A 15,090-nucleotide genomic window follows, 5' to 3' on the forward strand; every position below is an offset into this window, starting at 1 on the left:
TTTTTCCCCAAAGCCACATCAGTCCATAGAATAACCCATTTTACAGACTGTGGATGTTAGGAAGGTGTTAGCCTTTTATTTGGACAGAACTAAGTTTTAGGAAATCACCCAGCTGGTTCGTGACTGTTGCAGATAGCTGTAAAGGTTCAGTGATTTCCACCCAAAGACTTTCCAGGTAGATTTCTGATTGTGTAATATTATGTATGAAACTGCAGATATACAGCCTCCTCCTAGGATGCTGGCCCACTCCACAAGATCTACATCTGTGGCATTACTCAAGAATGTTCCTATTTGTAAGGCTCTCGCTCAGACTTCCATACATACCTTTCCAAGCACAGTGTAGCAGTCCAGTCTTGTAATTCAGATGCTGCCATTGGAAATGCAGTATTCTCTTCAGTTTTGGACTTGGCTCCGAAGCCCCCATCTCCAGGGGAGGGATACTGATAATAGTCACCTGAAGTGGAGCACCTATAGGGACAGTACTAGAAGAAGAAGGAGAGGTTATTCACCTTGTGCAGTAACTTGAGTTCTTCGAGACGTGTGTCCCTGTGGGTGCTCCACTACTTGCCCTCCTTCCCATCTGCTCCGGAGTTTCCTCTGAGGACTTCATGGTAGAGAAGGAACTGAGGGTGGTTCACCCGTGCATCCCTATGTAGCCTTGGAGCAGGGCACTAAGAACCATAGAAAGCATGTGTAAGTCAAATGGGCATTACTACCAAAAAATTTCAATCAAAGGCGCATGGGGCATGAGCTCATCTGAAGTGGAGCACCCACAGAGGGACACATCTCAGACAACTCCAGTTACTGCACGAGGTGAATAACCTTTCCGCAGCCAGCTGGAGTCTGACTCTACCCTGCACTAAACTGTGGAGCACGAAGAATCCCTGTGGACTATGCTGATGCTCACCAGGTTCCTTCATGCGCTTTGATCTGCTCCTGTTTCAAAGTGGGATAGATCAAAGTGCACTAAGGAACTGTTAGGGTCCGTAAGGAATTGTGTGGCAGGTTAATGCAGGGTAGGTTCATACCCCAGCTTACTAAATGTTAATGTAGACAAGACATTGGATTGTACAAGAATCAAAACATGGCGAACCTGATAAAATTGTAAACACACTTTTGAAGCATCTGGGGTAAAATATGCAGATGAACCATTTCCAGAGGTGCACCTCAGTCCCTCCTGTTCTGTCCATGTGACACACAATACTTTAGTCTCCTGAGGGCTTTAATGCTTTGATCTAATTCCAGTTGTTGGGTTCAGTGTGTGAGTTTTGGATGGCATTGGTGCCCTGTGATATACAGGAGGACAGACTAGATGATCTGGTGATCCCTTCTGGCCTTAAACTCTGTCATTCCATATTTCAGACCAGACCTGTCAGAGTTTCCCTCCTGTAAGGTACAATGCTCTTTCTACTTCCTTTTCCAAACAAAGTGTATTCATTAATACTTAATCTTCTCTTAAGGACACATGCACAATACTCACAGTAAATAGATACTACTGAAGCATAAATACTAAATCAAAACACAGCACAATAGAGGAAAACTGGGTACCTGTGTATGACACCTACCAGACAGATTATTGGTCACTAGGAAAGAAGCTTTGTCTAGAGGTTAAACCACAGGCAAGTCACTTAACCTTTCTGTGCATTGATTTACTTATATTTAAGATAACAAGGGTGTTGTGAGACGTAATTTATTCATGTTTGTAAAATGCTTTGAAATCTTCAAATACAAATTGCCAGATAGGTGCAAAGTATTAGTATTATCATGTAGCAAGATCATTTTACAAAAAGGATCTTTTTGAATGTCTATCTATCAAACTGATAATTCTTTCAGAGTCTGTCATCTGTTCCTTGGAAAGGTGGTAAAAGTGATTCCTTGATTGTCAGGAATTATTTAACTACCTGAGCCAGTCAACAAGACATTTACCTAATTTTTCTCACAGAAAGGGGCACTGAGGATGCTGTAACACAATCAGAGGTTCTGTCATAGGACGACGGGAGAAGGGCCAGATTTATAATTCTCAGTAGGCTAAAAGGAACAAATTATACCATTTTTTCTCAGAGAGTGCCTTTGTGAAGTGAAAAGAGAAGTGGCTACTATGATGCCTTTTAATTTTAATGAAGTAACAAGAAGGAGTTTTTAATCCAAAAATACCAGTTTCTGAAAGATTAAATCAGACAAGGTCACGGGGTTGTAATATTCCTTTTCCCTACGAACACCTCATCTGTTTGTCATTTTCGGTATGTCTCCTGTGTTTTTCTCTTACTTTCTTCTTTTCTACTCCTGATGAGAAGCTTCTGTATTAACTAATTTCAGTAAGATTTCTTCAAAAGGGTTTCAAAAAGGTAGGAGAAATGGATTGAAATGAGTAAGCCTCAGAATCCCTGCTAAGTTGTAAAACAACAGAAGAGACTCGTATTGATTCAGCTTCTCTGATTTTACAGGGAGTTATGTTGCCTAGAACCAGTGAAATTGTGTGTTTGACAGAAGCTGATTATGTTTGCACCATTAACATTTTTTAAAAGGTCTAATATGGCCAACCTACAGAGTGGAAGAATTACCTGTGTCAGTCTTAACAACATATTGATACTAAAAAGAATTTTTGCTGAGCTTATTATACAATGCAACTGACTGCTAGATAATGATAAACTGTGCCACTGTGAGCAGATTCTTCTGCATTGCACGAGGCTGGGAGGAATGGGACATAGTTTTTCACAATGGCAGTTTGTTTGTTGTGAGTACTGATTTCTGTGGCAACCAATATCATCTCACTGTTTTCTTAAGCTTCTCCTGATTATGTTTTATCCATCTCTAGTTTATAGTCTTACACTTAGGGCTTGTCTATACTACCCACCAGATCGGCAGGCAGCGATCGATCCAGCGGGGGTCGATTTATCGCACCTAGGCTAGACGCGATAAATCGACTGCCAAGCGCTCTCCCGTCAACTCCGGTACTCCACCGGAGCGAGAGGCGCAGGTGGAGTCAACGGGGGAGTGTCAGCAGTCGACTCACTGCAGTGAAGACACTGAGGTGAGTGGCTCTAAGTACGTCAACTTCAGTTACGTTATTCACGTAACTTATTGCTTAACTTAGATCGATCCCTCCCCATAGTGTAGACCAGGCCTTAGATAGTAAACTCAATAGTGCAGTGACCATATCTTTGGGTGTGTCTGCACATCGCCCTGGAGGTGCAAGTTCCAGCTTGAGGAGACTTACCCACACTAGCTGTGATTGAGCCAGTGCACTAAAAATAGTGTAGCCATGGTGGTGCAAGTGGGGCAAGCAAATACCCACCCAAGTATTCTAAGCAAATACCCACCCAAAATGCTAGGTACGTACTTGGGGCAGCAAGCCCCTCTTGCCACCACAGCTACACTCTATTTTTAACACAGTAGCTTGATCAGAATTGGGACAGGTATGTCTCCTCAAGCTGGAATTTATACCTCCACCTTGAAGTGAAGACAGACTCTTTGTTACATTTGTAAAGTGAAGCTGCAGCCTCTAAACACTACCGTAATACAGAGAAGAGTAGGACATCAGAAAGGTAGCTCTAGTATTTTAGATTTTACAATTTCAGTGTCTATATTCACAGGAAGATCAGGATTGAGATGAAAAGATTTAAGATCTGTTCTGCCTTGTGAACCCTGGTATGTGTAAAAAAAAAAAAAAAAGAAAATCAAAGAATTTAAAATCCTAATTATATGTACTATAAAATAATATCTGAGTGAAAAAGTGAATATGGGGGATCACATAAAGTGCATATGGGCAGAGAAATGATGTGGTTGTGGGTGAAAAACTCCCATGCTCTGTAAGAGTAAGTAGAACAGGAGTCATAATTTAATTGATGTAATTCGGTCTTTAAGGACAAATCATCCTGGAATGACACTTAAAGGAAGCCATGGCACATCCAAGATGGGGAAGTGATGAAAGACCTCTGTGCACTGTGAAAGTAAACAGATGGCTCCCATCACCATTTAATGACAGCAGTTAAGTCTTTAAAGATCAATAATTCTGGAGTGACACTCTTGATCCAGAGGAGCCAGTGCCAGATGGGAGATCTTTGATGGAGACACAAGATGGGGGCCTGGAAAAGCCAATGCAGAGCAGAAGAGAAGAGGAACCAAAAAAATTCTAGAGCAAATTAAGTGAAGTGGAAACAGTTACATCAGGAATCAGTGGCTCAAAATAACTATTCATAAAGTAAATGGCCTGAAGTGAAGAGTAAACACCAGAATGGAAAATTGTATAATATCTGACTGAGTTAGGTTATACACACCCATACCGACATCCTGTTCCATATGGAGAAAAGTCTGGAGACTTTGTTAAATACTAAAGAACTATTCTGTGTGAAAATCATAGGCTAAGAGAAACTAAGGACATCTCTCTCACTCTCAAACCAAATAAGGTTGCAAAGTTAAGCACTCAAAAGTTAGGAAATGCCAGAGTTTAGGCTGCCTGGGCAACCTTATTTCAGCCTCGTTTGTATACATTACCAAAACAAAAAATTGAACAGCTCCTCATTAATTGAACACCTGACATTCTGTGCGCTGAATAAGTTAGAATTCATGTGGGGAAAAAAAGTATGTAGTCATATAATTAAAACAATATCCTATCATGCATGCATACAAGGAGGCCAAAATTAATTCTAGTTTTCCTAACTAGAAAAGCTCCCCACCAACATATTCCACATCCCAGTCCCATTCTGCTCACCTTCACAGTCCCAGTGTCTTTGCCCAGTTTTACTCCTCCAGATTCTCCATTCCAGTCTCCTTGTCCAGCCAGTCCCAATTCCTCCCTTTCCAGCTCCTTATCCAGTATGTATTTCTGACCCACTTCCCCCATCCACATTCCTGTTTCCACCAGCTGCTAATCCCAGTCTCCCTCCTGGGCTCCTTATTCAGTTTCAGTTTCCCCCTCCCTTTACCCAGCATGACCCAGTTCTCTTCTAGCTCCTTGTCAGATCTTTTCATTTATTCATAAAAAGTCACCCTAAGGCAGACACACAGCATGGAAAATTTCAGAGAAGCGTAGGTTGATGGGAGTTAAGGACTTGGGAGTGTGTCAGCTGTATTGACAGAAAGAAAAGGCCAGATCTTGGAAATGTTATGGAGAAAGAAACATCGGGATATGGCTGCACTCTTGATCTGCCAGCCTAGGGCAGGGCAGAACAAAAATTGATCTTCATAATGGACAATGAATCTCAGAGAACTGTTAGATCTGAGAGAAACTGACACACCCTGTAGCTTAAAGACAGTCTCTGCATGACCCCTCATTATCAAATAAGCATTTTGTTTGTGTTTGTCCACAGGCAAGCTTCTAGTGGTAGTCATGACCTGAGTTGACGGTCAGATTCAGTTATTTGGATGTTATCTATGAAAAATAAGACAGGCTTACAGATTGCAGTCTATTTGTGCGATGCTTTCGTGAATTTATTTTCCTACTGTAAATTCAGTAATGGTTGGAACTAAGAATCAAAGCATATTACCAAAATGTGTTGAGGCTCCCTCTGTTCTTCTACTAAGAACAAATAAATATCAATTATGTATTTAACCCTGTGTCCAGTTCTCTCCCCCTGCCCTTCTTACGTACATAATGAAAAGAATAAACAACGTGAAATTCCTCTTTCAAAAATGCCCTGCTGTTTTGGTTATTTTTCAAGACTTCCCATTTCTTGTAATGAATAAGCAGATGTTAACCTGGCTTTGAATGGGCATCTGGAATCAGTCAGTTCTTAGGTTAAAGGATGGTGAGATTTTACAGATAGAAATGTGGCACATCAGCTGCCCAAACACACGTAAGTTAGGGAACTGAAAAGTTGCAATAGAAACTACTTTTTTTACTTTGACTTTTTTCTCTGTTTCCAACTAGATAGCACTGCATATTACTTGAGATTCATAATGGCAAGGATGCCACATATGGTTAGGATATTGAGGATTATGTAATGACATTTGGAAAAAGATAATTCATTTGTATGCAGATTAGGTTTTGACTCTTAAGATCATATCCTGGCCTTCTGGAAAAAGCCTATAGAATTTGGTAGAGATTAAACATATGAGACACTATAAAAATGTGTGATTGGGTTCGATAGAAATTACTTCCATAAATCTATAGAATCAAATAGGAAATGTTACCCTTTTTATAACTATCCAGTAGAATTTCATAGCAGGGGTATAATTTTCTAATATATTCTATAGGACCTTTTCGTAATTGTTTGTTTGAAAAGCATGAAAATGCCTCCAAAATATAAGAGCCCCAAGTGTCTGCAATTCATATAGCATAATATGATGCATAATGCATTTTTTAACATTTTTTCTTTTAATTTTTCACATATGCTTGTTGTGCGTGATTATTTAAGATCTGTACAAGTGTGTATGTAGTACTGCAGCGGTTCTCAAACTATGGGTCAGGACCCCAAAGTGCGTTGCAACCCCATTTTAATGGGGCTGGCATTAGACTTGATGGGGGGTTGGGGCTGAAGCCAGAGTCTGAGCCTCACTGCCCAGGGCTGAAGCCCTCAAGCTTTGGTGCCCCCCAGGGCAATGGGATTTGGGCTTTGGCCCCCCTGCCTGGGGTGCTGTGGCTCGGGCTTCGGTCCTCCTTCCCAGGGTCGTGTAGTAATTTTGGTTGTCAGAAGTGCATTGCGGTGCAATGAAGTTTGAGAAACCCTGTAGTACTGTATGGTTGGAATAAAAGATTCAGCAGTCTAATTTATCTTGAGATATATTCCGTCAAATAATTTTTTACTGTAGTTAGCTAACACTTCAAGCTCTAACAATGCCCCTGAACCATAAAAGAAATTTGCATATAAGAAATGTTTTGAATCCGTTAAAACCTCAGCTCAGAGCTGAAGAGTAGCTATCATGTCTTTGTTGACAAACATGAAGTGAGATCTTACCCAAAAAAAAAAAAAGCTAGACTGTGATTGACAGATACCAAACCTTCGGTTTTGATGCACTTTCGTGCACTGCAGTTTAAGTCAGAGACTAGAGCGTCAGAAAGACAGCAATCAATGCGGCTGTACAAGAGCACACAAAATATATTACTCCTGGCAGTTGTCAGTGCAGAATTATTCAGAAAATAATCTGAAATGCATTTGATCATATGCTAGATGGTTTAATAATTTATATTATACCTTATTAGCAAAGTCTGTGTTTACTTTGCTGTTGCCAAAATAAGATGAAAGACTAATTCAGTGGAAATACGAGATGCTGTACTCAAAGTGGCTGTTTTTGCATTTGTGTTCGATAATTTCTCCCCACTTTTTTCCCTTCTCTCTCTCATTAGTGGGGACAATGTTTCTATTAATTATGAGGTTACCAACAGTTTTAATTTTGAACTGCTTATTTCTGGAAAATAATGTCAAGACTCAGTTATGGCACGTATCTTTTTATACATGTGCTAGGTGATTTTAGAAGCATAATAAGAGTTACCTGTGTATTTGATCCAAATGTTTTTCAGATGAAAAACAGGCTCGTCTAGCTTTATTCCTATTGACTTGCACCTGATTACATTATACAGTACTTTCTCCCAGTTCCTGAAGTTATGAAAATCCATTCAAACTAGATTTAAGGAAATGTTATACTTCCACTGGATGCGGATTATGTATGGTGAAAGTTAGACCAACTCAGAATTTTACATATGTGCCTTGAAGATTTTCTTGGAAGTAAATACGTGTTTTATCAAGACTCTCACAAATGAGACACTATGGTATATCCCACCATATAAACTTAATGCAGGATTGGTGAGTGAGCTCAGTAATCAGACTTATTGGAATGGTGCTGTCAAATGCAAGTGAGATTCTTATCCCCTTTCAGTCTGTTCATGCAAGATAAAAGGGCCAGAGTGGCAGGCCTAAAAGGGCCCTAATAACCTGGGTTTTGATTGGGGGAGATTTCCCCTGGCAAGTCGTGGTGTTGGGAATGTGTGGGGGTTGGGGCTGGGAGTAGGAAGGATGTGTCTGTGGCATGCAACAATACAAAGCACTATGGAGAGTCCAAGCAGCTCTGCAGACCATAGGGCAGCCTCTGATAGCAGCCATAATTTAGCCTTACCATAATTTTCCAGAATAGCTCTATCAGTAGAGGTATACTGGCTACGCCCCTCCTCCTCCAGTGGAGACACAAAATTCTTTTGCTGTATAGCTTACAGCCAATTCCCCAAATGGAGTAAATAATACTGGCAAAAGGCTTTTTTTGTGTGCATCTACACTAGGACTTTTGCCAACATAGCTGTTATTCAGGATGGAAAAAAATCGCTCTCCTGATCAACATAGTTTTCTTGTGTCTAAATTACACGTTGGCCACTCAAACCCTGGAATAGCCCAGGATTAAGAGAGTGCAAAGGTAGATTTAAATGCACCTTAGTGCCTCTCCCCCATGCTGCAAATTCTGTGCTTCACCTCTTAGAGATGCAGCACAGCATCTTACGCAATATTACTAGAAGACAGTGACAGCTACCAGCAGGTAGGGGACAGATCTTATTTCAGAGGCTGTTGTGCAAGATTGGAGCAAGTGGCAGGTGCCAGAACCAAATTAATGCATTCCTCATTAATGCATCTTCTCCAATATGTAGTAATGAGAGCAGGACAAATACTTTAAAGAAAAGTTTACCATATTCCCTGTGCAGCGATGTTGCAGGACAGGATTTTGAAATAGGTTAGAGAGTAGTTGCTAGAGTCTGTGCTATGTAACAGATGAACATACTATTTACACAAATGAACATTTTTCAGGCTTTCCTAAGGAGATGTGCTGTACCAAACAGAAATATATGTGATACATTGAGAAGTAAAACTAAAACAAAATAATCACATAATGTGAAAATCCTGATCTTTTGGTCCATATGGAAGTATTAAACCACTATAAACTTTGTACTGATTTCAGTATTGAATGATTCATTTGGAATAAAAGTAACATTTAATATAAAAATAGTACTGTACAAATTTATTAGATATTACACTTTTGGTCTAAAGGGTTTGACAGTGTCCATTGTAATCTGTGATACTGTGAAAATGTGATCGTTTTGTGTAAAGAGTTTGTAAAACTTGATTGTCAATATAAGTACATGCTTCAGAGATTAAAATAAAAAATGAAAACAGAATAGAACTGTAGTGCTGTTGTCAGAAATGTATCCACATTGCAGTATAGTTGCCATATGAGAAAATCAAGTAAGAAAATAAAAACATGCATACTCAAACAAATAAAACATAGTATTGTGTTCCAATCCATTAATCCTACTGGTGAGAAATATCAAAGCATCATTACCTTCACATATTTTTAAAAAGATAAAACAAGTTATGGAATTATCTGTAATGATCCCCAAACATATACTTTTGGGGGAATTCTGCTCAAAAAAATAAAAATTCTGCACACAATATTTTAAAATTCTGCAAAATTCTGCATACTTTATTTGTCAAAATAACGTAATGTAATCACACTGGTTTCATTTATTCAGGTAATTTATTTAAACTACAATACAATGGATGGTGAATGGGAATGAGGAGCATTGGAGGAAATCCTCAAACCCCCTTGCCTAATAGTAATGTAGCTAGGTTTGACCCTTTGTTTCTAAAAGCAGCAAAGAGTCCTGTGGCACCTTATAGACTAACAGATGTTTTGGAGCATGAGCTTTCGTGGGTGAATACCCACTTCGTCAGATGCACCTGACGAAGTGGGTATTCACCCACGAAAGCTCATGCTCCAAAACGTCTGTTAGTCTATAAGGTGCCACAGGACTCTTTGCTGCTTTTACAGATCCAGACTAACACGGCTACCCCTCTGATACCTTTGTTTCTAGTTATTAGTCAACAAATATATGCAGCCATATGCTCAGTGTTACATCATAGGAAAGAGCAAGTGAGGGCTGAGGAATCAAACTCTCAGTTTATATTGGCTGCAAATTTATATTGACCGTCACCAGAAAGGTCAGCAGCAAGCAGTTCATGGAGCACATTTTTTCAGTCCAAAAATTTAGACCAGTTCTAGTCACTAAAGCACCATAAGCATTTATAAGGCCATTCTGTCCTTTACACCACTCTGGCAATGTAAAGAATCCTTAAAAGTTTTACACCTATTTTATACTCCTGGGGGAATTCACAAAGAAAATGGGAACAATTCTCTAAGCAGGCAGACTGCTACATTGTCCTCACACTGACTGACTTCCTCAGAAACACCCCAAAGCCCTGCCCCTCCACGCTAGGCATGCCTCAATAGTGAGTGAGAGGAACAGAGTGTTTCCCTCCCTCTCTCTCTCTCACATATACGACTGCCCAGCCCCCCTAATGTCTCTACTGACTGCTCCAGGTGCCCAAACTGACCTGCCTGTGTTGCAGGGGAGGGGCATATGACCACTCTTGCGGCTTCTCTTTGCTTCCCCATCAGAAGTCATTTTTCTGTGCAGAAGCAAAGAAATCTTCAGGGGACATGAATTCTGTGCATGTGCAGTGATGCAGAATTACCCCAGGAGTAGATAGAAAATTAGATTCTGGTAAGTACATTCAAGGGTTCTTATGTGTAATATACTGTGCGTCTGGAGAGTAGTGAAGGCTGGTACCTGGAAACACAGGCCAACGTTTTAAAATGTTGGTGCCTAATGTTAAGCTTCTAAATTCATATTTAGGCAACGAACGAGAAATAGTCTGATTTTCAAAGATGCTGAATTCCTGCAGCTCCCATTGACTTCACTGGAATTTGTGCGTGCCCAGCTTTTCTGATACCCGAGCCACTTTTATTTAGGTGACTTAAATATGGGCTGAGGAATCTAACTTTAGTCATTCAGGTTTGAAAACATTAACCAGAATTAAATATCAGCATAAATCAGTCTTAAAATTGTTTTGAAATTGTAGACACAAATGCACAATCTACCTAACCTACAGTATGAAAAACTCTTAATATTTTATGTGGCCATGAAAAGTAATTATTTGCCTCAGATGAGTAGAATTTTGAAGACATGCAGTTTCTGAGGAGAAAAGAGGTTTCGTCCAACTTTGACCAGTCTTAGAAACAAGTATGTTACTGGTTAGCTTGTTTCAGATAAATAAAACCCTTAATAATTGGTTTTATGTGGTTTCCAGTTTATTTTGCATGTAGAGTTTAATTAGCTTTGACTCTTGGAATTAAATAGCTGTAGCCAGTTATTAATTTTTTAGATTTCTTAGGAATAGATTTTAATTACTCTACCTATCAGTACAGAGCAATATCTGTCAATATATGCAATATTTTATGGTGAAAAACTAGCATATTCTTCACAATGTAGTGATGCAGTCCTGGAATCCTTTAGTTTTAATATCTCACACTGGAAAGCACTGTGTCCCAATATAGTTGTCCATTTACTTCTCCTTCCTTCATCCAGCTGACAATCTTTTACCTAGAGTACACGTAGCAAATCATCTTCATTTCACATGTTACATGGTCAGTAATCCTCCAACTAGCATTGTGTGCACTCTAAAATAACAATACCTCAGATGTTAAAACTGCACTTACCCGAGGCTGCATTTTGCCCATTTGATATTTGTTTATCTAAGCAGTTATAATAATTTTCCTTCCACAAATACTATAACAGTATTTAATCCTGGAGTGGATAAAGGAAGTCAACTGTTTAGGCTGTGCTGGGCAGGCACCTTCAATGGTTTATATGTGTTATATTCAGTCAGGAGCTACATTAGCCATGGACAAACATGCACACAGTCCTGTTACAGCAGCTTAGGAACGTATGATTGTTCAGACAGGCACTTTGTAGTTCAAGTGGAAAGCAAAAGTGATGATGCTCAGGTAGGAAAAAGTGAGGGACAAAAAGTAACTCTCCAAAAATATTTTAAAATGGGAGATTTCAAGAAGTTAAAATTCGAGTGGTCCATTCCAATTTAAGAAAGAAAGAAAGAAAAAGAAAAGGAGCCTAGGAAAAAAGTGTAACATAAACCAAGCATGAGCCAAAATAAACAGAATGAAAAAATTAAATGTTATGACAACACATTAGTAAACCTTTTTTGTTTTATACTCTTTTCCATCACTTATGCTTTCTTGCAGATGTATTCTGATGGCATTTAAACAGACATGGTTTTTAACCATACAACTCTGTTGAACTAGATATGTGTTGCAGTAGAGAACACTTCCGTTAGGCTTAATTTTACCATTCAGATTTTAAGCTGAAATGGTGCCTCAGGGTGCTGTAACCATGCTGCAGTGTATAGATCCCGCTGCTACTGAGGACTGTTGGGGCTTTTAATCAGGTTGAGGGTGGTAATAGCAGCCCTAGCAGGGGACCTTGAGACTCAATATGCTGATCAAGAAGGTGAATGTTTTAGCACAGCTGCTGGGTGAGGGTCAGGGAAAAGTGCTGGGGGAGGACTCTGGAACACCACTGAGCTGGCACACCAGGGATAGACACAATGACATTGGCAGGGCCCTGCTGTGGAAAAGATGGCAATGTTGTTGGTCCACTATATTGCTAACTATACAGTCCCATTTGAAGGAATCAAAGAGAGGAAGCGTAGTGAGATAGCAAAACAAAATAAGACACCCTCCCAAACAACTTCTCTTTGACATTGTTGCCAAGCAATTTGTCTGTTCTGTTAACAGTTTCATTGATTTGGAAATTAATGTTACTGAAGAGACTGACTCAGTATGGCGTCAGCACAAATTCTTCATCATCTATGAGAAATGAATGAGAAAAATAGTAAGAATTCAAGATGCAGTACAGACTGAATTATTGTTTGATTTGAAAAGGGACATTATTACTAAGGGGAGATTTCCTTTGTACTTGATATATATCATCAAATGTAATTAGCATGCAAGCTTAATCTAATTCTTACATTTCTCTACAGGAGTTCAGAGATGTGCTGGAAAATGGCTTGAATTTGAAAGCATGCCCCTCCCCTGGGATCCGAGAAAAAGCATCATTGAGTTCCAGGATGGTGATGCAACTTCCTTGGCAGCAAGAAGGAGGTGGACTGAAGATGCTGTCTGTCAGCCTGGCTTTACTGGCAATTCTTGTTACTTTTTATTATCGAGGTGTTTAAATAGAACACTGAACTGAACTGAATGAAGCTTTTGTGAACAAAAATAAAGTGCTGATTAAAATCTTCAGAGGAAATCTATTTAAAAAACGGATGTAAACTGAGCAATAATTTGTACTCACCCTAAGCCTTTCCTTTCATCCATAGTTTGTTAGACCCATCCTGCCCCTATTTGCATTCTGTGGTTATTTTATCAAGAGCAGGAAAATGGTTTGTCACATCAGACTTTTTCCTCATAGATTTTTTTTTCTTTTTAAAGAAGAAGCAGGTGTTTGCTTATTTGTCTTTTACGTAGCTGCAGGTAAATGTGTGTGTAGGAAACCCATTCAACTGTTAAAGAATCTTTTCTTCCTACAGAAGTATTGGTAATTTCTTGGGATGCTGAGCATTTTAAGCTGCCTTAAACATTTTTCTTGATGTTTATCTTTGTGTGTTAAAATCAAATATTCAGTAGTAGAACTGTTGGACCATTGCAATTTGTATCTGTCGCTACTGGTGTGTCAGCCATGTCTGAAGTAATTTTTGTCCTATGACAAAGAAACATCAGTAGCTCAGCCTCCTTATTAGGAACATTAAAGAACATACCCACTTTGTATCCATCTCTTCTCTCCAACTCTCCACCAGAGTGCCTTGTAAATAAACAATTATCTTTGTACAGATTTCCAAAATTGCATACCCATAACTCACACTGTTCAGAGGCTTAATATGCTTGTGGATAAATTAACAGGATGGATTTCTTGCTCCATTGACTTAGTTGCAGCCAGAATTTGACCCACAACTTTTTCTGATCTCAGAATTTTTACCAAAAAAAACGCATCTCAGCAAAAGGTAGGAGAAAATGGCTGCATATACTGTGGTTCTCAGATCAAGTCTTCCAAAGGTATTTGGAAGTCCTTCAGTATGTTACCATCTTACTTTTGACTTTGAGGAGTTGCTCTTATGCATTCTATTTTAGAGCATTCTTTATTTGCCTGATTTGTGGCTGGTAAACTTTGGGTATAGATCAAGGATGGATAAATCAATTTTAATCAAATAAGAACTCAGCTGGGCCTTCAGGCAAAACACAAACTGGACCCCCCACTGTTTGCTTCTTGAGGCTGCCATTGTAGACCGGTGATAAACTTCAACTAGTGCAACTCTGTTTTATAGAGCAGGTCAGTGTGAGTACGTTATATCTCTGTTCTGTGCTCCCAGTGGCTTCTCAGCTGCTTCTGAGTGCCATTCAAGGTGTTAATTTTTAATTTGTACAGCATCATTATGGTTTGAGACCTAGTTACACAAAAGAGCATCCCTCTATGCACCATCACAGTGGTTGAGAAATCTGATACATTGAGTCTGCTCTGAATTTGTATAACCATAGTATTTAGGATCCCGTATCATAGATCAGGATCCTGTTTTGCTATCCTAGGTGTTGTAAAAACACAGAACTAAAAGGTAGCCTCTACCCCGCAAAGCACACTGGGGGCGGGGGGAGTATCCCTAAAGCCTATGCATCCTCACTCTTTCACGCATATATTCATTCACAGTAACCACTTGAGTATGTCTTTGGCTATTTAGTAATCAACACCTTTTTTAGGGCTGTCAAGAGATTAAAAAATGAATAGTGATTAATTGTGTGAATATTCTCACTGTTAATAATAGAATATCATTTATTTAAATATTTTGGATGTTTTCTACATTTTCAAATATATTGATTTCAATTACAACACAGAATGCAAAGTGTAGAATGCTCACTTTATATTTACTTTTGATTACAAGTATTTGCACTGTAAAAAAAACAAAAGAAATAGTATTTTTCAGTTCACCTAATACAAGTACTGTAGTGCAATCTCTTTATCATGAAAGTTGTACTTAGAAATACAGAATTATGTACAAAAAAACTGCATTCTAAAATAAAACAGTGTAAAATTTTTAAGCCTGCAAGTCCATTCAGTCCTACTTCTTGTTCAGCCAATCGCTCAAACAAGCAAGTTTGTTTACATTTGCAGGAGATAATGCTGCCTGCTGCTTGTTTACAATGTCATGTGAAAGTGAAAACAGGTGTTCTCATGACACTGTTGTAGCCAGTCCCAAGATATTT

General features: G+C 39.1%; 1 protein-coding gene across 2 annotated transcripts in view; it reads left to right on the top strand.

Moving 5' to 3' along the window:
- The window catches only part of CDKAL1 (CDK5 regulatory subunit associated protein 1 like 1), a 640,704-nt gene extending 627,035 nt beyond the window's left edge, over positions 1-13,669 (top strand). Inside the window, exon 17 of one of the 2 annotated variants that reach the window (XR_007772820.1) lies at positions 12,819-12,899. Coding sequence is in view for 1 of the 2 variants with exons in the window: in XM_050942303.1 (XP_050798260.1) it covers positions 12,819-13,013 (195 nt within the window). In the remaining variant the exon portion in view is untranslated. Of the gene's footprint in view, positions 1-12,818 lie in introns of both variants that reach the window. The other variant, XM_050942303.1, reaches the window with a different exon arrangement.
- The last annotated feature ends 1,421 nt before the right edge of the window (positions 13,670-15,090 follow it).

The sequence above is a fragment of the Gopherus flavomarginatus genome, chromosome 2 (genome assembly GCF_025201925.1).
Source record: "Gopherus flavomarginatus isolate rGopFla2 chromosome 2, rGopFla2.mat.asm, whole genome shotgun sequence".
In the NCBI taxonomy this organism is placed as follows: Eukaryota; Metazoa; Chordata; order Testudines; family Testudinidae; genus Gopherus; species Gopherus flavomarginatus.